The sequence below is a fragment of the Panonychus citri genome, unplaced genomic scaffold, assembly GCF_014898815.1.
Source record: "Panonychus citri isolate SS breed McGregor unplaced genomic scaffold, ASM1489881v1 Contig00002, whole genome shotgun sequence".
NCBI classification, from domain to species: Eukaryota; Metazoa; Arthropoda; class Arachnida; order Trombidiformes; family Tetranychidae; genus Panonychus; species Panonychus citri.
Genome location: NW_026515407.1, coordinates 51,840 through 76,429, shown reverse-complemented (window position 1 = coordinate 76,429; position 24,590 = coordinate 51,840). Strand labels below are relative to the sequence as shown.

The 24,590-nt window shown below is 33.3% G+C and overlaps 8 protein-coding genes across 8 annotated transcripts in view; 1 reads left to right on the top strand and 7 right to left on the bottom strand.

Moving 5' to 3' along the window:
• Window positions 1-42: 42 nt before the first annotated feature.
• LOC128387771 (uncharacterized) lies at window positions 43-2,038 on the top strand. The gene is made up of 5 exons (XM_053347038.1): window positions 43-347; window positions 432-622; window positions 702-1,017; window positions 1,095-1,339; window positions 1,412-2,038. The coding sequence occupies exons 1-5, from the start codon at window positions 239-241 to the stop codon at window positions 1,925-1,927; spliced, it is 1,377 nt and encodes a 458-aa protein (XP_053203013.1). The 5' UTR covers window positions 43-238; the 3' UTR covers window positions 1,928-2,038.
• LOC128387750 (conserved oligomeric Golgi complex subunit 3-like) lies at window positions 2,035-4,845 on the bottom strand. The gene is given in 3 exon segments (XM_053347020.1): window positions 2,035-2,328; window positions 2,400-3,105; window positions 3,107-4,845. Coding segments are annotated over 3 exon segments (2,466 nt in total). The 5' UTR covers window positions 4,708-4,845; the 3' UTR covers window positions 2,035-2,169.
• Window positions 4,846-5,089: 244 nt separating this feature from the next.
• Window positions 5,090-8,050, bottom strand: LOC128387357 (uncharacterized PE-PGRS family protein PE_PGRS54-like). Its single transcript, XM_053346543.1, is given in 9 exon segments — window positions 5,090-5,530; window positions 5,645-6,077; window positions 6,164-6,238; window positions 6,329-6,364; window positions 6,367-6,593; window positions 6,725-7,139; window positions 7,222-7,296; window positions 7,387-7,654; window positions 7,796-8,050. Coding segments are annotated over 8 exon segments (1,527 nt in total). The 5' UTR covers window positions 7,811-8,050; the 3' UTR covers window positions 5,090-5,530; window positions 5,645-5,661.
• Window positions 8,051-9,838: 1,788 nt separating this feature from the next.
• Window positions 9,839-11,161, bottom strand: LOC128387827 (uncharacterized). The gene is made up of 2 exons (XM_053347103.1): window positions 10,613-11,161; window positions 9,839-10,448 (listed from the first exon to the last, which is right to left on the bottom strand). Exons 1-2 carry the CDS (start codon window positions 10,628-10,630, stop codon window positions 9,963-9,965), a joined length of 504 nt encoding a protein of 167 aa, XP_053203078.1. The 5' UTR covers window positions 10,631-11,161; the 3' UTR covers window positions 9,839-9,962.
• Window positions 11,162-11,555: 394 nt separating this feature from the next.
• LOC128387305 (uncharacterized) lies at window positions 11,556-12,396 on the bottom strand. The gene has a single exon (XM_053346481.1). It carries the CDS (start codon window positions 12,140-12,142, stop codon window positions 11,672-11,674), a length of 471 nt encoding a protein of 156 aa, XP_053202456.1. The 5' UTR covers window positions 12,143-12,396; the 3' UTR covers window positions 11,556-11,671.
• An 851-nt stretch (window positions 12,397-13,247) lies between these two features.
• On the bottom strand, window positions 13,248-16,690 carry LOC128387150 (medium-chain acyl-CoA ligase ACSF2, mitochondrial-like). The gene is given in 11 exon segments (XM_053346329.1): window positions 13,248-13,462; window positions 13,465-13,504; window positions 13,586-13,705; window positions 13,785-13,929; window positions 14,527-14,626; window positions 14,693-14,827; window positions 14,903-15,010; window positions 15,078-15,411; window positions 15,472-15,986; window positions 16,106-16,206; window positions 16,299-16,690. Coding segments are annotated over 11 exon segments (1,845 nt in total). The 5' UTR covers window positions 16,460-16,690; the 3' UTR covers window positions 13,248-13,376.
• A 136-nt stretch (window positions 16,691-16,826) lies between these two features.
• On the bottom strand, window positions 16,827-17,589 carry LOC128387141 (10 kDa heat shock protein, mitochondrial-like). Its single transcript, XM_053346324.1, has 2 exons — window positions 17,437-17,589; window positions 16,827-17,291 (listed from the first exon to the last, which is right to left on the bottom strand). The coding sequence occupies exons 1-2, from the start codon at window positions 17,437-17,439 to the stop codon at window positions 16,989-16,991; spliced, it is 306 nt and encodes a 101-aa protein (XP_053202299.1). The 5' UTR covers window positions 17,440-17,589; the 3' UTR covers window positions 16,827-16,988.
• A 126-nt stretch (window positions 17,590-17,715) lies between these two features.
• Window positions 17,716-24,590, bottom strand: part of LOC128387136 (cell adhesion molecule DSCAML1-like) — a 48,667-nt gene continuing 41,792 nt past the window's right edge. Inside the window, 5 exon segments of the mRNA XM_053346313.1 lie at window positions 17,716-18,402; window positions 19,634-20,287; window positions 20,959-21,041; window positions 21,920-22,023; window positions 22,763-22,793. Coding sequence (XP_053202288.1) covers window positions 18,355-18,402; window positions 19,634-20,287; window positions 20,959-21,041; window positions 21,920-22,023; window positions 22,763-22,793 — 920 coding nt within the window. The 3' untranslated portion in view covers window positions 17,716-18,354.

The following is a 24,590-nucleotide window of genomic DNA, read 5'->3' as shown; positions in this document are numbered from 1 at the left end:
AGCGTTTTAATAACATTTTCTGATACATTTAATGGGTCAACGAGCTTGGACCTTGGTCATCGTATCTCTGGTATTTACTATAACTTTAGTTATAAAAGTGCTGGACATCATTGAATCGTCTTCATTTTACTCGCGAACATCATAAAGTTAATTTTAAGTTTTAAACTTTAATTAAACGTGACTAATTGTTTCTAATTATTGTTAATTGTTACACTAATCGAATTTACAATTTTTAAAAATGACTTCAATAAGTAAACCGATCACCTTCGATGATCTAGAGAATGACATTCTCGATCTCATTTTAACTTACTTAAACGACTATCCAAATTTGGACAGTTGTAGAAACGGTAAGAATTAATTTCCATTTGGATTAAAATGCAACTTAACAATTATTATTATTATTTCAACTCTTGTGTTCCAACTTATATCAGTTTGTAAACGATGGGGAAGTGCAGTTAAAAGGCGAATGAAAAAATTCGAGTACGTTATTGGCGCTGATGAACTAAATAAATCGGAATTTCCTCTGAATACTTTGAGACTTGAGGTCAACCAGTGCCTCAAAAGATCTTGCTTAAGACGGATGTTCCTCAATCTAGACTCAGAGTATCTACCAAACGTAAAGGTAAAGTTTGAATTTACATGTTGACCATTCAATTGATACTGACCAATGGTAATTTTTCTTTATATTTTCAAACGTAAAGTTTGTTGACCTGTTTAATATACCGACCTATTCTTATGTTTATGGACGAAGTTTGAATCAGCAAGTGGCTAAAATAGGACCTCAATTACGAGGGTTTGTCGATACCATGAATAAAGACCACCCGACTGAAAGCTTTTGCGTTTACACTCGAAACCTTACGATTTATCAGGGTATTGATTTGGTTCCTTATATCTGTGAACCACAAGTAGGAAGGCAATTGAAACAATTATCAATATCGTTCGGAAAATTAAGTCTATTCTTGGACAATACTTCATCTTTTCGTAATCTGGAAAGACTTTATTTCAAAGCTACTTCAGGTAAAATTTTGTTTCCTTTTTTCATTTCGAATTTTCTAAAAGACCATTCATCATGTCCACTTTGATTTCGACACTAGGTTGGGTTTCTGATTGTAAAGGCAAGGCCGAACTGACCAATCTGAAAGTTCTGGTGTTTACTGAAATCCAGCCGATCAGTCCAGCGGTTGCACGTTATCTTGAAAAATCGGTTGCGTTGGACTTTCTGGACTTGTGTCCTAACCTTGTTGAAGCTAAGATCCGTTTTCCTGCAAGTGTTAGGGGTTTCGTTGTTAATGAGAACATCAAAAACTACAACCTGAAAGATTTGACTATCGACTACTGGGTTAGTATCCTTTTATTTTCTCAATCATTTTTGATTCAATTAATTGTTATTGATTTCATCTTTTGAAATTAGACTGAATGTATTCAACCGTGGGACACGATTCGAAAAACGTTGATCAAGTTTCCTTGCTTGAAACGATTGGCAATTCGAAATAATTTTGAAATCGTTGACGAGAATGTCGCAGAGATTTTCGAGCTTTTGCCAGAACTCGACGTGTTGGATCTCCGAAATGCGGTAAGGCTCAGCTGGAAGGTTGACTACGTCGTCAACGAATGTTGCAGAAAACGTAACAGGTACATTGAATTCATTGGAAAGAGGGACTTTGGCGACCGATATGATGTCGATGTTTTTAACAAGAAGCTATATCGAAGTTTAGTTAAAGGTGAAATTGGAGACGATCACTTTTTCGTACCCTATCTTTACGATCCATATCTACTTAGAACCAAGGAATTTGACTCTCTATCACGTGTCGCAGGCGCTGCTAATGGCCTACAATTCCATCAAGAAAAAGGATGGATTCCGGTCGATGAAAACAGCAAGAAAAAAAAAGAAGATGAGGAATATCATTCGCTTAAATTTTGTGAATAAAACAAAGTTGTCGCCGATTTTGTGAGAAAAACTTGACCAGAATAAACAATTGTTTGGATTTTATGAAATATTTTACAAAATAAACATTTTCAGATTTAATATCAATATAAATTATGATTGTCCATTTTTTTTATTAATTTAAAATAAAAACTTTTTGGTTACTTAGTTTGCAACTGGATAATCCCATGGGTAAAAAATGATTATAACGGATTGAGGTAAAGGATTAGTGATGAAAATTGATTCTATGATGTAGTTGATCCACTTGAATCATTTAAATTAGGAGCAGTTAATAGCTTTTCAAAGGTTTCCATCGGTGATAATTTAATTGAATTCTGATTGTCTTTATTATAAACGGTGTTGATTGCCTTTCCAAATTCGTCTAATTGTTTAAGAACTTTGTTCTAGATAAAGAGGGAGAGAGAAGGTCAATATCATTGAGAATTAATTTGGAAAGTCATCATTAGATTATTACCTTAATTGGATTGAATAGAATATTTTCCGTATCTGGATTAGCTAAATAGAGGGACATCGATTTACGAATCGATGAATTTGTTGTTTCCAAATGAAGATTCAGTTCCACTAGAAGTTTATTTAACTCTTCGACTGATGGTAAACTCGCAGAAGCGGCTGGAACTTTAATACATCGGCGGAGTAATTCAAGGTGAGGTTTAATTGTGCTCAATAAACTGTTAGCACTTTGATTGATAAACTTTTCACAAGTACTTTTGATCTCAGTGTCCACTATCCTTTGAGGGTCCAGAATGTGGTCGACAACTTGAGGTGCACCAGGAACTTCAAATAGAAATTGTAACAAGCCGTTATTACTTTTAAGGCTGAAAATATTTCTCCCATTATTGAATAAATTAAGTGCCGCTGTTTTAACTCGACTAAAATCAATTTCCACTTCTCGAACTATACATTCAATCCTAAATGGTGTTATCTGTTCTCGAACAATTAGTAAATGTTTAATTAGAAATAAACATCCATCGGAGAGACTCTTGTTTTTACTAATCTCTGAACCGGCTCGTTTTAATGATTCCAAACAACCGGCTACAACCTCTTGAGCTAATCGTTGGAAAGCCGATTTGTCCAACGATCGGTACAATTTTGCAAGGCACATTATTGTCCGTCTAACGGTTGGATACCACATCCCATGAATATCGGCTGGTGATCTTGAAGTATCTACCGAAAGATGAATCATTATAAGTGGCCAGTGAAATGTCCGAAAGAGTGGTTGATGTTATTGATGATAAAGAATCACTTCTAACCAAAGTTCCAGGAGGATTGGTTGATAAACACTCGGCGATACTTTCCATCATTTCCAATTTCTCTGGATAGGCAAGGTCACCAGGAGCTGGAACATATTCGACAAGATTCGTTTGTATATAAATAGCAGTTCGATAGACTAAACGTTCTTGGACATCTTGTAAAAGTGAATTAAGAGCTCGGCCAAATGAGAGCGTTTCATTTCCGAGAATTGATGTAAACTCTTCGCTTCCTTCGCTTCTCAGGATACAACAAAGTTCCGAAAGTGTTTCCAAATGATTTATATGGATCACTATGGGTCTAAGAACATCGTAAACATGGTGACATAAACTTTCAAGAAAATCGATTAAAAATTGTGAAGGTGAAGTAAAAAATTGATAAAACAATTGATGCTCATCTTTACAAATATGTACAAGCATACGACAGGTATTACGACTTAAGGTACAATAACTCCGACCACAAGTTGTAACTGTATCGTCAATTGCTGCCGTTAAAACGGGAACAATTAGCGATTCTCTTGCTTTGAAGTAAACTTGGTGACATTCATCAAGATATTGCTGGTAAATTGGATTAGTTTCAACTCTTTCCTCAATCATGGTAACCAATGATTTAATCCGATGACAGGATGCTTGAAATCTTCCATAGAAAAGTGTGAAAACGGAATCATTATCAGCCAAAATTTCACCCGATTCTGGCATCACCGATTTGGTAGCTGATTGAATTGAATTGATAGCATATTTTTTAATCGTTTCCAGGGCATTTGCTTGTAAGATTTTATATTGTCCAATATAATGTTCACTTTCCAAGTAATTTGGTTTGCAGGTAAGAAAATTGATACACTCATCAAGACGATTCAATGTTGGCATTAGAGATTCATTTAGAATCAAAACTGAAGATGAACCCAATCGTTTCTTCATCGTCTCCAATTCTTTGAAATAATCAAGTTTCTCATCGATTCCTTTAATGGTCAAGGATAAACTTTTCTCTTGTTGTAAAATATTTTCACACATCGAATGGACCGATGTTATTTTGCTCGCCTTTGATTCAAACATTTTCTTCAAATAATACAAATTATCCAGGAGACAATCAATTTGACCGGAAAGCGCTTGACAGGCTCCTAGATTATCCTGTAAACATTTGTATTTAATTTCATCTTCATTTTCCAATTGACTCTCAACTGAATCAAACCATCTCTCAATATCCCTTAAGCTATTAAAATGTCCAAGAGCATCAGTAAGAACATTCAAATGACCGGTGCCTTCAGATTCCAAATCTTTACCATTAGTATCTGGTGAACCTTTTCTATCCTTTAAAGATCCACCAACAGCTGATTCTTTTTTAACACCATTACAATTTGAATCATCATCATCACCATCATTTCCATTGTCTAATTGATTTGCTGTCAATTTTTCCAATTTAATTAGAATGGAAATTTGATCTTTTGACAATGGACACAGTTGAGAATCTTCACCTTCCCATAGATCATAAACACTTGAAGATATTGCTTCAACCATGGTAACAGATAACCAGGTATCACCCAGAGATTAAATGGAATCAAAATTTAACAAAATCAAAAGATTAACTAAGAAACAATTTAAAGAAACACAGAGATTAATTTCTAATTACATTTTTGTTTTTACATTTTCATTTGTATTTACATTTGAATCATTCGCTATAGTGGCGACATCTCTCGGCGGGAAAAGTAACTTTTGGTCTTTTAAATTTTAAAAGTTAATTTTTTGTGAGCTCGTTAACTTTTTTTAATATTAATTAATAGAGTTTTAATTTTTTTTTTGATACATTGATTGGCACAATGAATTACCAAGCTTCTGATTCCACTTTTGGTGAAATTGGTTTTCGTAAAATTTAAAATAAAGTTAGTAAAACATGTGATAATTTCATGGATATTGACGTAACAATTTATTCAGTTTATTCAGATAACATTATCGAGGTTAAAATAACAAATATTGTGGGAAAATCAATAGAAAGGGAAATCATTTGAATAAAACAAAGCACTTTAGTTGTATTTGTACCTTGATATAAGTGAGAGTTTTCAACAGTTTAAATTTAAAGAAAGACAATGAGTTTCAATTTTCGTGTGAATTTCAATTTTTTCCTGTCCATCATCATTTTCATGGGACTTGTATCATCTTTATCCTGTCAGTACCCTGGTAATGCCCCAGGCGGTTATCGTCTTGTAAGATATATTGGACGAAATGGTGGTTCTGTTTATGCAACTGGTCCTCTTCCTAATTTTGGTGGTTAATAGGATCAGCTTCTGATTGACAATTACCAAAGCTTATGAGAACCATTGAGGAAATGGCTAAAAGGAAAATGCTATTGTACCAATAGGCAATCAAATTAACGAAAAGAAAATAAAAGATCAACATTAAAAAAATCCAATGAAAATTAAGAAAAACATTTAAATTGTAATGAAAATTGATTGCTCACCAATCGCGTCAATTAGATTAACCCAAGAAACCTTTGCCTCCGGCGACACCTTTCTTGACACCAGCGGCTCCTGCAGCACCAGCGGCCTTCTTGAATCCAGCTGAACCAGCGGCTCCTGCCTTTCCTCCGGCTTTGAATCCAGCACCAGCAGCGAATCCTTTCTTGCCTCCCTTAGCGCCCTTCTTGAATCCTGCAGCACCAGCGGCACCAGCGAAACCACCCTTAGCAGCCTTACCACCCATGGCTCCACCAGCAGCACCGAAACCAGCGGCCTTTCCGAATTTGAATCCTTGGCTAACTCCGAACTTCTTGATTACTCCGATTTTCTTGTTGTATCCAGCACCTCCGGCTTTCACGAATCCTCCTTTCTTTCCGAATTTCTTACCGAATGCACCAGCGGCAAATCCTTTCTTAACAGCGGCTCCTTTCTTGCCTGAATTATTCGAGAGAGAAATAATTTCACCACCATGAGATTCAGCATTAATGATTGTCACCAATTAAGTTGTAGCATTTACTTACCTCCAGCGGCTCCAGCAGCACCGAAAGCGGCAGCACCCTTTTTACCAGCAGCTCCGGCTTTGAATCCAGCTTTGCCTGAAGAATTGAAATATTTTCATATCAGTTGATATTCAACTATGGGTGAACTTTACCAAAGTCCATGGGATTTTGATGAGTATCACTTACCAGCCTTTCCAGCTTTGAAACCTGCAGCGGCTCCTTTTTACCTCCCTTGTGAGCGACAACACCAGCACCTCCTTTACCGCCATAACCTGTTTCAGCTTCTTCTAAATCTGAGCCAATCTCTCTCTTGGCTCGAGTCTCGACACCTTCTTCAGCTTCCTCATCCTCAAAATTATCTTCAGCATCTTCTAATTCATTAGGATCAGCTTCTGATTGACAATTACCAAAGCTTATGAGAACCATTGAGAAAATAGCTAAAAGGAAAATGCTATTTTAACAATAGGCAATCAAATTAACGAAAAGAAAATAAAAGATCAACATTAAAAAATCCAATGAAAATTAAGAAAAACATTTAAATTGTAATGAAAATTGATTGCTCACCAATCGCGTCAATTAGATTAACCCAAGAAACCTTTGCCTCCGGCGACACCTTTCTTGACACCAGCGGCTCCTGCAGCACCAGCGGCCTTCTTGAATCCAGCTGAACCAGCGGCTCCTGCCTTTCCTCCGGCTTTGAATCCAGCACCAGCAGCGAATCCTTTCTTGCCTCCCTTAGCGCCCTTCTTGAATCCTGCAGCACCAGCGGCACCAGCGAAACCACCCTTAGCAGCCTTACCACCCATGGCTCCACCAGCAGCACCGAAACCAGCGGCCTTTCCGAATTTGAATCCTTGGCTAACTCCGAACTTCTTGATTACTCCGATTTTCTTGTTGTATCCAGCACCTCCGGCTTTCACGAATCCTCCTTTCTTTCCGAATTTCTTACCGAATGCACCAGCGGCGAATCCTTTCTTAACAGCGGCTCCTTTCTTGCCTGAATTATTCGAGAAATAATTTCACCACCATGAGATTCAGCATTAATGATTGTCACCAATTAAGTTGTAACATTTACTTACCTCCAGCGGCTCCAGCAGCACCGAAAGCGGCAGCACCCTTTTTACCAGCAGCTCCGGCTTTGAATCCAGCTTTGCCTGAAGAATTGAAATATTTTCATATCAGTTGATATTCAACTATGGGTGAACTTTACCAAAGTCCATGGGATTTTGATGAGTATCACTTACCAGCTTTTCCAGCTTTGAAACCTGCAGCAGCGGCTCCTTTTTTACCTCCCTTGTGAGCGACAACACCAGCACCTCCTTTACCGCCATAACCTGTTTCAGCTTCTTCTAAATCTGAGCCAATCTCTCTCTTGGCTCGAGTCTCGACACCTTCTTCAGCTTCCTCATCCTCAAAATTATCTTCAGCATCTTCTAATTCATTAGGATCAGCTTCTGATTGACAATTACCAAAGCTTATGAGAACCATTGAGAAAATGGCTAAAAGGAAAACCTATTGTAACAATTAACAATCATTGATTGAGAAAAACCAACAATCAAATTAACGGAGAGAAAATAAATAAAAGAAAAAAACATTAAATCCAATGGGAAATTAACAAAAACTTTTAAATTGTAATGAAAATTGATTTCTCACCAATCGCATATTCATTTTGGGCTAAAGATTTGTCGCTATTAACGTTGCACAATTAATGAAAAATGGTGAACAATTTAATCCAATTAATGATTTAGATTTGGAAAACACAAAGAAAAAAGTTACTAAAAACTTTCTAATAAAAGTTTAGTTGATTGTTAACTCTGAATTGTCAACGATTGAACTGATACTTAATCGTAATCCAAGATTAACTATTTATACTAAAATTGAAGTTTTTAGACTCAATCATTTCCCGTCGTTGGTGTTCAGGTGAAAAAGGTGTGACCTTAGGTAGACCAGTTAAGCCGCCGTTGATTTCGAAAGCAAAATTAGAAAGAGAAAGAGAAAAAGAAAGAGTAAAAGAGGGAGTGAAGTATGGATTTACGAGTTATTGAGTGACAAAATTTGTTCACGAAGAAAAAAAAGAGAGAAAAATATTCGAAAGTAAAAAATTTCGAACACAAAAACGACAATGATCTTGAATTAAGGTCCAGTGCACTTGGACGATTTTATGGACTTTCCCCCTTTGTATTTACTCTGTCGTCCATTTTCACTTCAATTGCTGTTTCGATTTTTCCACTCAGTTGTGTCGCCGTTGATTGCGACAACAAAAGGATAACCCGCTGGAGGAGGAAAAATATAGAAAGAGAAAAAGAAAGGAGCTGGTGGTTATGGTGGTGCTCTTCCTTTTCCTGTATTTTAATCACTGAAAATCTCGTTAAATAAACAAATCTTTTGATTTTCATTAATTAATAGTAACCTATTTCTAGATTATTATTTGACCTTAGAAAAAAATTTCAGAGAAAAATGTCGATAAATGGCTTTTTTATGGACAAAAGTTCGAACTCGAAAGTTAAATTTCCATACAAATCAATGTTAATTGCATTTTTTAATTATTTCGTTAGTTATTCGAACAATCGATCTGAATTTTTAACCGATGAACTAATTGCATAATAAGAAAAAAGATCAGATCAATTTATTGAAGAATTACCTCGAATCAGGCCAAATTCCTAAACTAATTGAATATTATTTTCAATAAAATCAACTTCGAAAGCTTAGCTTCTTAGCGCTGAGAATTTTATATTTGGCATTTGTATGGGCCATGTTACCGAAAATAAAAATACAAAATTTCATAAATTTATCTCGACTCTGAAAAGAATTAGATTCAAAAGAAGACGATTCCTAGACTAAGTGAATGTACTGAGGTTGACGTTACATTAGAATCTTCTAGTAACAATAATAATTGTATCGGGTGACCGAAAATGAGTGAGCATCTCACGAACCTTAAGTTCTGGACCCACGTTTCTATACATTTTAAGAAAGTAAATTTGACGCTGAGTCCAAAAATGTTCGGCTTTTTTTTCTAGGACGCACGGTTCTCGAGAAATCGAGTGGCCTGACAAAGCGAACGGTTGACTTTGGACTCAAAATTTTCGGTCAAAAGTTATTCTTTTTGACCTATTATCTCATATATCTAAGCTCATCATTATCTGAAGTAAGGTTATTGAGATCTAACATGGCCGAAATCAACGAAAATTGCTCTTTAACTTTCCCATTATAAATTTCTCATAGAGAAAATCGCGATTTTGGCCTTTAAATAAGAACCACAGTTGCACTTGAACTTCGAAAATTCTGAAAAAATTCACGATTTATATTTGATCGATGGCGCTTTCAATGGCGTTTGAAATTTTATTCTAGGACCTACCATTCTTGAGATGCTCACTCATTTTCGGTCACCCGATATTTCATTATCACAAACAATTATTACGATTCATGATTTTTCGCATGAAGATTGAACAAAAACCAGGCTACGTAGAGACACAGAGCAAATATCAACTGAAAGAGCTCAGAAATTTACACCAGCAAAAGGTAGAACCAATGTCATAGGTGGTTAGGGTCGAAAGTTATTAATATTAATTAATGAAAAAGAAGGAGCGTTAAATTGACCAAATAAAAATGTTAATTAGATTAATAAGAGAATTAGATCACGAGAGAAAAAGATATGAAATCACAATGAGCAAGATTGAAATAGGAAAAAAATATAAATGAAGACACAATATCAATTCTTATTTAATAATTTGCTGCAATTGTTTAAATAATGAAGGCATATACATGTAGAAGATTATGTTGAAGTGACATTTGCAGCTCTAGCTTCAGGTAAAGGTATCAATCATTGGTAATTTGGTAAAATGATTGGATTATTTGAGCTATCTGATATTTGCATCAACGCACTGAATACCTCCATTAAGACCTGAGTCAAAGCTTCTCTGGAACTTTCTCCAGGACTAGATAAAGCTATTGCGTTAGCAAGGTTACTTATAATATCGGGAAGTTTATCAATCTGACCATTTGATATGAGGCTGCTTATTGCTGTCGAAGTCCTAGAAGAAGCTTCAGGAGACGAAAGTCGTGAAATCGTTTTATTAACAGCAACACGAGGACTAGCTTGAACAACACGATTAGTAACATAACCACCTTGGTTATAATCACCAACACCAGCGGGAACAGCACCGAAACTACGTAAAGCATCATTAGAAGCGGCAACGTAGGCAGGACCACCAGTACCAATATTATGAGAGCCAACAGGAAAAGGAACAGCCCTGCTGGGACCGAAGTCAACATAACGGCCATCAGTATGATTACCATCATCAGGGTACTGAAAGGATAATGATGACATGAGTCCCATGAAAATGATAATGAATAGAAAAAAATTGAAATTCATTGTTTTTCTTTAAATTCAAACTGTTAAAAACTATCACTTATATCAAGGTACAAATTTAACTACTAGTAAAATGTTTTGTTTTATTCAAATGATTTTACCTTTGATGTGGTTTTCATTTATTTTGGCCTTGATAAAGTTACCTGAACAAACTGAGTAGATTGTTATGCTGAAAGGGAATCAATAATCAAAATAATTTGTTCATTTGATTTTGAGAGTAAACATTGTAAATTGTTCCAGTTAGATTTTTCCAAGTTGAATCGTTTTGACTTAAAAATACAAAACAATTTAACACAAACTGTGTATCTCAACAATAGCAATTAAGATTGATAAAGATTCCCAGAGACACGACCAAAGATGGAGATTAACTTGTATAACTGAAGTGAACATGATGATCGCTGGATCATCACTATTGACTCTCAATGAAGTTGTAGTTGATCCATCACTCGATGATAACAATTGATTTAAAGAGAATTTGTCAAATTCTAATGAAGTTAAATTGTCACCATCAATTTGAACCAATTTCTCAAGAGTTGGATTAGTTTTCCTATTCAATTTACTCGCTATGTTGGCGAAATCATTGACCACCGTTTGTTGGGAAGACTGACCAGGTACGAATAAAACTTTGGCCCCGACTTGGCAAGAGCATATTCAAGTTCGGGTTATTTGTAAACTGGAAAAGAAAGAGAAAAAGAAAGGAGCTGGTGGTTATGGTGGTGCTCTTTCTTTTCCTGTATTTTAATCACTGAAAATCTCGTTAAATAAACAAATCTTTTAATTTTCATAAATTGATCAATCAAGTTTTCCAGATCAGTTTAGGTCTATTGAAAAAAATGATTCGATTCAATTGATCTTTGATTTTCCAATCGAAACAGAAAATCTTGAAAAAAGGCTGATAGAGCTCTAAGAGTTATAATTCCATCACATTGAAAACTAATTATTAGTTATTCTTATTAATTAATAATTTGCTGCAATTTTTTAAATAATGAAGGCATATAGACGATTATACCGAAAGGAACTAGTTGATTACTAACCAATAGTATTTCCAGATTCATAGACAGATATTTGGTTGTTGGAGTTATGCTTGCGCTAGTTAATATATGCTCCAACTCACTGATTGCCTCCAATAAGACCAGGACCCAATCTTTACTGGAACTTTTTCAAGGACTAGATGAGGTTATCAAGCTAGTTAGGTTACTTATAGTAACGGGAAGAGTATTTATACTAATCTGACCATTTGATATGAGGCTGCTTATTGCTGATGAAGTCCTAGAAGAAGCTTCAGGTGACGAAAGTCCTGAAATCGCGTTATCAACAGCAACACGAGGACTAGCTTCAACAACACGATTAGTAACATAACCCACTTGACCAACACTATTATCAACACCAGCGGGACCAGGGCTTGCATCAAAACCACCTAAATCGCCATTAAAAGGGCCAGCGTAGGTGGGACCACCAGTACCAATATTATGAGAACCAACAGGAAAAGCCCTGCTGGGACCAAAGCCAACATAACGGTCATCATTATGATTACCATCATCAGGGTACTGAAAGGATAATGATGACATAAGTCCCATGAAAATGATGATGGACAGGAAAGAACTGAGATTCAAACGAAAATTTAAACTCATTGTTTTTCTTTAAATTGAAATTGTTGAAAACTATTACTTATTAATATATTAAGGTACAAGTTTAACTTTAGTGCTCTGTTTTACTCAAATCATTTTACCTTTGCTATGGTTTTCATTTATTTTGGCCTTGATAAAGTTACCTGAATAAACTGAGTAGATTGTTATGCTGAGAGGAAACCAAAATAATTTGTTTATTTGATTGTGAGTGTTGAAGATGCTTATTGTTTTGTTAATCATTTCACTAATTATCTAAATTAATCATTTGTTTACAATCCCTTTAATTTCATTGTCTCAATCATTCTTTTAACAATTTAATCATTGTTACAGTTTAACTCTTAGTTGATTACTAGGATAGTAGATTGTTAATTTACTAATTGATGCCAATTAGCTATTTGATCAACTTAATTATATTAACCCAAATTAATTAAAACTTTAACCTTCGCTTAATAAACATCAATAGTTTAAATTATAATATAGTGAAAGTAAACATTGTAAATTGTTCCAGTTAGATTTTTCCAAGTTGAATCGTTTTGACTTAAAAATACAAAACAATTTAACACAAACTGTGTATCTCAACAATAGCAATTAAGATTGATAAAGATTCCCAGAGACACGACCAAAGATGGAGATTAACTTGTATTACCGAAGTGAACATGATGATCGCTGGATCATCACTATTGACTCTCAATGAAGTTGTAGTTGATCCATCACTCGATGATAACAATTGATTTAAAGAGAATTTGTCAAATTCTAATGAAGTTAAATTGTCACCATCAATTTGAACCAATTTCTCAAGAGTTGGATTAGTTTTCCTATTCAATTTACTCGCTATGTTGGCGAAATCATTGACCACCGTTTGTTGGGAAGACTGACCAGGTACGAATAAAACTTTGGCCCCCGACTTGGCAAGAGCATATTCCAATTCAGGTAATTTGTAAACTGGATTAAGGGTACACAAAATTAATCCATAGCGAGCACAAGCCAATTGAATTAATATCCATTCATAACAATTTGATGACCACAAAGAGACAACATCACATCTTTGATCAACTTTTCTTTAACTTTCATTAATTAATCAACAGAGTTTGAATTTACTCTGGTCCCAATCTTTAAAGTATTGATACATTTATTAACTTAGTTCATTACTTATATTTAAAGAAATAATTGATTAGAATCATGCATAACTTTTACATCAATAACAATCGAATGGATCCCGTTTATTGAAATAAGTTAATCATTTCGAAGAAAGTCCAAATATTTCAATCGATTTCTCTGTCATCATGAATTTTTGAGCTTTTCCAGTTGGAGTTCGAGGAAATCTTCGACGAATAGTACATATTTAGGAACTTTGAAATAAGAAATCTGGAAAATATGAAAATACAAAATTTCTAATTAATAGTTAATTCTCTAATTGAAGATTTAATCTCTTAGATTTAGTCTCACCTTTTCTTTACAGAATTTTCTTATTTCATCGACCGTCAAATCTTTTGCACCCTCAGCGTCTTTCAGCTTAACCCAAGCACAAATTTCTTCCCCCATTCGCTCATCCGGAACACCACAAACCTGAAAGATAAAAATATTCAAATAATTCACTTATTAAATTTAGATTATCGATTATTAATCATTATGGATTAAGAAATACTGACAAATGCTTCAAGGACAGTGGATGTTGATGAAGTAACTCTTCAATCTCCTTTGGGTAAACATTTTCACCTCCACGAATGATCAATTCTTTGGCTCGTCCGACTAATCTTACATAACCATTTTCGTCCATTGTGGCGATATCACTGTTAACATCAAAGAGAGAAAGAGAGAGAGAGAGAGAGAAAAGATGTTGAATCTCCAGATTCTTATTTAAGGAGGGAAAACGACATGATAAACTAGAGGAAAGGGTTAAAGTTCAAAAATAGTAAAACTCAATTCGAACTATGATGATCTGCAAAAAAGTTCGAAAAACTAGATAACAATTTATACGAAAGAGAGTAATAAGAAATTGATGAGAACAGTGAGAAAAAGAAAATGAATCTCATGTTGATAATGATGATGATGATAGTGATAAGAATGATGATCAAGATGAGAATAAAAAATGTTCTTAAAAGAAATAGTAACTCGATAGATTTACAGAAAAAAAAACCTCATTATCTGTCACCAAAAGTGTCATTTTTCCCTTTGCCGTGTCAATGGAAATGAAACTTTTTTATTCAAAATCATGATCATCAAAGTGAATGGGATGATAAGCTCATAATCATCATCATCTTCACCAACAACACCATCCCAATCAACACAATTAACAAACAACAAAAAAACTATTTAGAAAGATAGAAATTGAGATACAATAGTCAATTTGAAAAATTCTTCCTCTGCCTTAATTCCCAATTCCTTACCCGGAGATGAACCAATTTGAATTTGTAATTGTTTCCTTTGTTTTCTCATCGTCTTTCCAATAGCCCAACATAACATGATGACCTCTAACATAAAGTTCACCTAAAGAAGATTTAATATTAAATTAAGAGTAATTATTGGACAATCGATCAATTTGATTTGATTTACCTTGTTCACCGATTTTGGTGATATTTCCAGTTTTTCGATCAACAATTTTAACCTCAGTCATTTCCAAAGGGGTGCCAACATTATCCTTAGTTACATCGGGTTTATCTCCACGGTGAGGCATCGTCATACATCCACCTCGAAGAGAGAGAGAGAGAGAAAGTAAAGTTTAATTAAAGCCGTTCAAGCAGCAATTAAATTTAGAATCAGTACCAGTTTCTGTGGATCCATAACGAATAAGGTAATTCTCAGTGTGAGGATTTACTTTCAAGAATCTATGAACAGTTTCAACGGTGGTTGGAGCTGAACCGGTGATCACGGCTACAATTAAAAATAGAAAATGGTGATTAGTTTGATTGTTCGAGGTCAATTTGAGACCAATACAAACTTTTAAGTGAAGGCATAGTGATGTTGTTTTTCTCTAGATAATTGATTAAATCAATCGTCATCGCTGGAACAATCATTGCATGGGAACAGTTATTTTCATTAATTGTCTCAACCAAACTCTTAACATTGTAACGATAACCAGAAAGAGTGATTGTGATTCCCATTCGGGCCATCATTGTGATCCCATAGACAAGACCGAAGATGTGGAAAAGAGGAACTGGAATAGCGGCAACAGTTCCTGGTTCATCAAGACCAAGTCTTCGAGCAGTTAATTGTGCATTGTTGATTAGATTACAATGTGATAATAAGGCTCCTTTAGGTTTACCGGTTGTTCCCTATGATTAGAAACATTGAAATGAAAAGTTGGTAATTGTATTCGGATTGATCTGTATTACCGAAGTGAACATGATGATCGCTGGATCATCACTATTGACTCTTAATGAAGTTGTAGTTGATCCATCACTCGATGATAACAATTGATTTAAAGGGAATTTGTCAAATTCTAATGAAGTTAAATTGTCTCCATCCATTTGAACCAATTTCTCAAGAGTTGGATTAGTTTTCCTATTCAATTTACTCGCTATGTTGGCGAAATCATTGACCACCGTTTGTTGGGAAGACTGACCAGGTACGAATAAAACTTTGGCCCCCGACTTGGCAAGAGCATATTCCAGTTCGGGTAATTTGTAAACTGGATTAAGGGTACACAAAATTAATCCATAGCGAGCACAAGCCAATTGAATTAATATCCATTCATAACAATTTGATGACCACAAAGAGACAACATCACCTTTAGTCAATCCAAGGACAGAATCAAATGAATCAACCAGTTGATTAACTTCCTTATTTAGATCACCAAATGATTTAACTATTTTCTGATGGCCACTAATTATCGCAGGTTGGGAATTACCTTTAAAAAGAGAAACCAAATCAAGTAAATTAATCTTATCATTAAGGTAAAGGAAAAGTAAACCTTAGGCTCTAATCAGCTGATCGCCAAAACCTTCACCGAGACCTTTAATTACTCACGTTGATCAGAACTTAATTGTAGAGCATCACCAATGGAATAATATTCTAGATTAGCTGGAGAAACACCATAAGCATATGAGTATGGGTGAAGAATGAAAGTTCTGGTTGAGAGAGAAAAGAAAATCAAAACAAAAACAAAGATCAAATTAGAAGAGAAATAAACAAATGAATAGAAATGAATTTGTAGACTTACGATGATTTGGATGAATTGAATCTTCGCTGGTTTGTTGATTGTGAGAAATTGGAATGACTAGAGGTCAATGGAATTGAATTAAATCTTGAATAGGAAATAAATCGTAAATTATTGCAAGAAATTAACTGTTTTGATAAAGAGAATCGGCTTAAAATCATCATGACTTTTTCTCCGTGAAAATTGAGACAATCAATTGGAGAGAGGAAAAGATGAACAAAACAAAGTCTTTGATTGCGGAGAATTAAAATTAAATGGATGAATCGATTGTCTTTTATATGAACGTGAAAAAGGTTAATTGATCAACTTTCTTATTCGTGTAATTAACTGAAGATTAATTTCATCAATTGGATGTAAATGGTAACAATCTTAACTTTCATTCTTTTCAAGGTCTTGTCTTCAGTTCGCTTGGAAATCACGTTGAAGGTTTTTTACCAATTCTATTTGTGATTAGATTGTAAAGATAATTAAGATTGACAATTAAAGAATAAATTGGTTTAGCCGAAGAAAATTGACATCATTTTTGAATGATTTTTTTTTCTACGAAAAAAATGTAATTTAATTCCAAAATGGCAAAATTTAAGTGTTGTGGTTACATGAATTGTAAAGTTCTAATAGAAATCTAATATCTTTGGACTAAGGAATTCTGGTTAGATGATGTACGGGGCTGATACTCAACTAGGTCAAACCAAATTATTCGGACCATTTACCTAAAATTTCATTTTCACGGAAAAGAAAATATTCTTTCGAGTTGAACTCTATCTTGTGTCCACCATATTCCGGGAGTAATACTTTGTCACCTTCTTTAACAGCGGTGGGAACAACTTTACCATCATCGGTCCTTGCACCAGGTCCAACAGCTACTACAGTGCCAGAATTTACTTTACCAGCAGCAGCTTCCGGGATCATGATTCCACCTTTGGTCTTCACCTCAGGTACAAATCTCTCAATCAACACTCGGTCAAATAGAGGAATTAATCGTTTTCCTAGACCAGCCTATGAGAAAAAGAAAAGCAAAAACCACAAAAAAAACACGTGAAAGAGAAAATTTAAAATCAAAAAAATTCCAAATAGAATTGAGAAAATCACAACAATCAACACACCACAAGGAACCAATGACCAAAGGTAACAATTAACTTACCATAATTGAATGAAAAAAGATTGAGTATCGCAAAACAATTAAGATTAATTGACAATCAAATTAACTGTAACTTCACCGGTTTAAATATGAACCATGCTGCAGATCACCAAATCTACTAGAATGTTCCGATAGGTGGAAACAGAGAAAATCAAAAATTCTGAGCGCGAATTTCAAATGTGAACCAGAAAAATTTGCAATTCGATTGATAAAAATTCCTTTATTAATCAATTCTCAAAACTAAACCGATCGATGATGAATCAAAAATAAATTGAGACTGAAATTCCAATTTTTATTCAAAAAAATTCATGACCAATTAAATAATCGAAAGAAACATTTAATGTGATTGTAATTTTTTCGTCCATTTTATTATTTATCATTTGGTTCTTGAAATCGATTGATTTTTTTTTTGACTTTTCTCGAAATCAAATACAGGGAAACATTCAAATTCAGTATTTTAATCACATGAATTTTATATTCTTTTAAAATAAATTACTCATTTAAGTGTTGAGCATCAATAGAAATGTATTACAAAGAAAATTGTATCGTTTGATTATTAGAAAAATAATTTACATTTAAATCGAGAACTAAATGTTCAAAGATGGACATTCGAATGTACTTGTTGATATTTTCTCGATATTCGTGGTGTTTAACTGCTTCAATCTTTGGTCCAAGTAAACAAATCATCTCGGTACAAAATAATCAAATATTTGGTCAACTGTTATTGAGACAATTAGTTAATCGAAATTAATTGTTGATATAAGTCAAGGCATCTAAATGGTTTCCAATTATAATTGTTCCTGGATGATTGATTGATTGATGTATGCAAATCGTATCAAGTTATATGTTCATAATTCCAGTAAATATGATCAGATGATCAATCGATATGCTAATTTATTAAATTAACGGTTAATTGTTACATCAAACTGGAGTCGCGATCCTTAAATCACTTGATGAAACCTTTCGTATCTGCATAGAGAAATAATCAATTATTAGATCTTATCAAGCATCAGTTAATTAAGTAAAATATACAAGATAATTTATCTTAATAATCTTCAACAATTAAAGAAATTAAATATTTACACCAAGACAATTGAAGAAAAATTCAATATTTGAGAAAAAGTTTTCGATTAACTTATTGATAATTAACATGGAAACTTGATTAAGATTGTAGAAGAAATTTTCTAATAAATCATTGACAATTAAAGAGATTAATTGTTTCTAATTGATACAACAGATATTGATTAACCTTCAACTGTAAATTTTGATTAAATTGTGAATTTTGGAAAAAAGGTAATTGATTCAAATGAAATTGAATCACAATTTAAATCATTGATTATCAGCCTTCTAATCATTGACCTTATTTTCCTTGTTACTTTTCTTGATCAACTAATCAACTAATCAATTGAAAGTTAACCTATTCAATGTAATCAACTTTGACTCTTGATACACAAAGACTAAAGTAATTGACACACCAAAGCAATTAAGTCTAGTTGATTTAATCTCAATTTGATTTCCAAGTAATTCCCATATCCAATCCAATACAATTTATAAATCATGTTAACATTACAATTGGCAGAAAGACAAATCAAATAAAATCCTTTAAATCCTAAGGCTTAACCAATCCAGGTATTGATTGGATTTCAATTCAACTCAATTAAACTTAAACTTGTAACAATTTAGTCTAATTGTTGACAAACATTTTCTTCAACAATTAAATCCACTGAAAAAGCTATCTGGACAATCAATTAATCACTAATTATAATAAGAAAAAAATCTTTGATAATTAATTAGAATCGGATAAAAAACTAATTCCAAATAAATTGTAACCATTTATTTTAAAGTAACAATCAACTAATCAAATTGATTTTGATACAATTTAAATAATTTTACCAATCATGAAAACCTTAATCAAAGATTTGATGATGAAATTATTTAAATCATCGCCAACAACAATCAACTGTAAACCTTAATCACACAACCATTAGAATCAAAATCAATTTAAAAGTAAATTTAGTTTCTAAATCAATAATAATAAAATGGTTCATTAAATTAACTTAGAATGACAATAAACAATTAAGAATATGAATGAAATTAAAGTGAATTACTTTTAATTCATTAATCATTTTTCATATTATCGTTGACGATGAAAACTATTAATTAATTATCGTAAAGATTTTTTTAACAATTAAATACTTACAATGATATCATGAGATCTGTAATTTGGTTTAACATTTTCAATTAACGGAGTTTCAATTGAAACTTCAGTCTCTGAACAACCATCAGCAATCAACTGATTGTTGGCTGTTCTTGTCATCATCATCATCTCCCCTGTTTCCGGTTCAATTGTTGTGGTCATCATTATCATCCCTTGATTGTTATTATTGTTATTGTTAATATTATTATTAAAGCTTGATGCTGACCGATTGTCCAGTTTATTATGATTATTATTATTTATATTTTCCTGGTGTTTACCCGTTGAATCAATTGTTAAATTGTTATGATTTAGATGATGTTGATTATTGGCTGATTGTTGGTTAGTGGTGCTTGTTAAATATTCAATTGTAGCATATTCAGTGGGTTCAAATTTCAATCTTCGGCGGGAAATTGTTCCTGAATTGTTGGTATTATTATTATTGTTTAGATGATTATTATTATTATTATTGGTTGAATTATTGAAATTGTTATTATTGTTATTGATATTATCACATTGATTATGATGATGATAATGATGATGATGATGATGGGATGAAAAAAGGGATAACTCTGCATAAGTAACATCGGTGTTGTTATTAACAGTGGGAGAGGTTGAAACAACTCCACCGGAGGAAGATATCATTTTATCCAATGGATCCTAAATATCATGGGAGATGGAAAAATAATAAAAAGTAATGGGTTAAGATGATGATCAACTTGATGATAAGGAAGAGGATGAGGAAGATATAAAAATAACGATCAGATTATTGGCTCAAGATATTGATGAATTTACCATATAAAAGTGGATGTTATTGGAAGAGGAGAGTGTGGTGTGTATGTGTGTGGCTTGGGAGGAGGTTGAAAAGTGATACAAAATGATACACTCATAAGAGGAAAGGGGAGAAAGAAAACAAATGGAAACGGAAATGATGAGTTTGGATAAAGATTAACAATATAATTTAGATGGTAAAGGTGAGGGATTTATTGATATCGGGTTAACATCATTGGATTGGGAATCATTCTGCTTGAATGCTCAAGAGTAATTTCCTGAGTGTATGAGTTCAGGATAAGAGAGAGGAAGAGGCAGAGAGAGAGAGAGAGAGAGAGAGAGAGAGAGAGAGACAGGGTGGATTTGAGAATCTTCAAGAAAAGGAAAGGAAAATAGATCGAAGAAGAGAAAAACAAATAAAACGAAAGAAAATGTTGCTTTTTTGAATTTCTTTTCTTTTTTTTAAGATCGAACATGAAAAAGTTCAAAGATCATGACTCGTCTTCTCAATTCAATGTCAGGGTTGAACAAAGATGATGTTGATAAAAACGATATGTCACCTTGTATGAAATCTTTGTTGAAATTGGTTTCATAAGGTTGATATTGAATCCAGAATCCATTGAATCGTATAGCTCCTTGTACTCTGATAAGGCGATTAAGATTAAACATCAAGCAATTAGATCACAAATACGAGCAAGTTAATCAATTGTTTAGTTAATTGGAGACAATCAGTAAGACAAAAAGAAACCATTTCAAGCAATTAACTTGGAAATTTCCTCAACAATTTAATTTTAAGCTGATTTTCGATATGTGTAGAAATTGAATTAAAGGTTAGCACCAATGGTTAGAACGTAAAAATTTATCTCTTCCGGGAGTTTCTTTTTCTACCTGATTGTAAGAATCTCTTTTAATTGTTAATTCGATATGTTATTAGATTAACAGCTTACTTTACATTCTAATGATGTTCCCCTTTCAAACTCATCGACTTTTCCGCCGCGTAAATACATTTGCACATTAACAGAATCATTCACAGGAGACACACTCTCGATTCTGAATATAAATATATAGATGAATGTGATAATATAATAAATTCACCATGAAGGTGAAAGAAAAAGGTGAATGACAAATTTAAGGGAAGGGGTCTATCTCCATGTAACCTAATATTCTGATGTTCTAATAAATGGAAAGAGAAGAAAAAAAGTTCCAACAACTTTTTTCTTCATCATTTTCAGCATTCTCAGCTTCTATCTACTCGTTTAATTAAGTTTTCTTAATAATATCATCTCTTTTTCTCATCAGCATTCATTTTGCTTTTATACTCTCATTCAGTCAATCAGAGTGGAAGAAAACAAAGAAGATAAGAAATAGAGAGCCAAAACCTTACCCACCTTTAATCATCCATTCATCTTTCACCCCCACAATTGTCAATAATTGAATATATTCTCAATTCTAATAAGCTTATCGATTAGATTTCATGATAAAACTCATTCAATTCTAATTAATTTCGTGCAACCGACTAACCTTTAAATGGATCCAGTGTATTTTCAATCTTATCAAAGTCACCAGATTTACCTTGATGATGATGATGAGCTGATGACTTGCCAACATTATCATCAACCATACAGCTGATTATCATTCAGGTTGATTATCGTCATATGAATCCATCATGAATTATGATGGAAAAGTAAAAGAAGAAAAATTATTCTCATTATTGTGAAAGAGAAGGAGTTATCATGGTGAACGAGAGAGAGAGAAAAAAAAATGATTCCCCTGGAAAATCATAGTCATTTTTATGTCATTATTATTAGAACTTTTGGATTCTGATTCAGAGGAATAGGGATGAAATGATTTTATCCTCATGGAAAAAGAAACCACAAAATCTCAGGGAAAAAAATCAGGCCAGTGATAGAAAAGAGGAGACAGAAAAATGAGAATTCAATTTGCAAATGAGAAAATCATTGAATACAGAATTTACTCAGGTTCTTTCATGGTAATAACTTTTAATGTCATTAAACCCACCGAGCAACAAAATTTTCACCCTGTTTACATATATACATGTACAATCACCACCATGATAATGATTATCATGCTAATCATGATTCTCAACCTGATCAAGTTTAATGATCCATAAATAGTTGCTTCCTATTTCGTTTTTCCATGTTATCGAATTTTGTAAATTCTTTTTTTTCTTCTTCTTCTCTCAAAAAGTTCTGACAAAAGTTTCAAGTTTATTAACATGAGCAAGAGAAAGGTAATGAAAAATATTCCATGTTTTTCCAAGCAATTCATTTAATCCATCGCCATCATGATCCTTCTCATGTTCTTGATTAAATTGTTCATTAAAATCAGTTCTTGTTAACTTACCTTGTTGAGCAAACAGATTTACCAGAATCATCTGAGTTTTAATCATGAAATTAGAAAGCGAGACAAGGAAAAAAAAGACAGAGTTTACGATTAGTATTAATTGTCTTGTAATGATCATCATCATTGGATGACAATCATCATGATAATTGATTCTGGTTAATGATGATTTATGTTCAAATTAATTCTAAATCCGTATAAATGTTGATAATTGAAATAAATTGTTATTTATTATCATGTATCCATGTCTCTCCCTCTCTCTCTCTCTCATACTCTCTTGAATAGACAGCATTTGATTAACTTATCATCTCATAATCATCATCATAAAGATGATTATCATCTGAGATTCGAGGATGATAAGTGTCATCATCAAATAATATTGACGTAAATAAATCATTGGTCAATTGGTCATTTCTCCTTCTTGTATCTCAAGAATAAATTGTTGTAATTCAATTAATGTGTAACAATTTAAGGTCTAAACATTTCAAATGGTCATCAATGGCTATTACCATTTAAAGTGGTCATTTTTGTTATTGTTGACCATTTTTAATCCAATGATAATGGAGATACAGTTTATTGTCCACTGTAAGTATATGTTATTGTTGTTACTTTTTAGACTATGTGTTCATCATAATTTGACCATGCTTGACCTGACCTTTAAGTGACAATTTCAATTTTCAATTCTTTAATAAAATACTGAGAGTTCATGAAAAAAAAAAGTTCTGGACTCTCAATTTTAAGATAACATGTGCCCACTGAATACCCTTTGAATGCCAATTCCCTCACGATTGGATAGTCACTTTCAAGACACTTTAACTGACGAATGATAAAAAAATCAGAGTTTCTGTTTTTTTCTTCTTTCAGCTTCTTTTCCTTATCTGAGCATTTTATCTCATCACCATCATCATCATCAGAATTTTCATCCTTCATCATATTCTTCCTCATCCTCATTGTCATCCTTTTATCTTCATCAAAATGAATTGACAAATCATTAAACTAGAAAGAGAAAGAGAAAGAGGAGAGAGAGAGAGAGGAAAAAGTCACCCTTACAAGATTAAGAAGGAACAAGAATTTTGTTCAATGTTTGTAATGGATTATCATGGCTTTTCAAATGACGATCATCATCATCATGCTTTCCCACTCCACCCATGATGTTCACTTAGAATGCTCTGAATTCCTAAGAGAAAGAGACTCAAAAAAAGATACTGAAAAAATGATGAGAATGAAGAAGCTGATAGAAGCAGAAAAGAACCAAAATATTATCAGAATTAGATTCAGGATCTTGCGCGAGAATATATCAACATGGGATGAAGATATGGTCTCTCTCTCTCTCTCTCTCTCTCTCTTTAAAGATTAAATCTATTGTATCAGAGAAGATAAAAAAATATTCGAACATGAAGAAAAAATAAGTAGGACAGAAAAAAAAACTCGATGATAAAGATAACTCGTTTTATTAGGGGATGGTTATTATCGTCATGAATTTTTATCACATCATGAACAGGGGTAAACCTCAGAGTCTGGGGTTGGTGGAGATGGAGGTTGGCAAAAGTTTCATCAGTTGATGTTAATGGTGATTGAAAATGATTCAATGAAACTGAATCACAAGAATCAACTTTTTCAACAACAGGGTAACCTTATTTTTCAGAACCAATGAAACCTCATCATCATCATCATGATGAACAAAATGGAAACAGGGTAAAAAAAAGTGGGAGAGATAACAAATTCTCATCATTAATCTGTCTGTAAAGAGTCAATGATGGAAATGGTTTCATGTTGGTAACACTGAATTCTAGGATAATAGAACTGAACAAAAAAAAAGAAAAAGAATTGA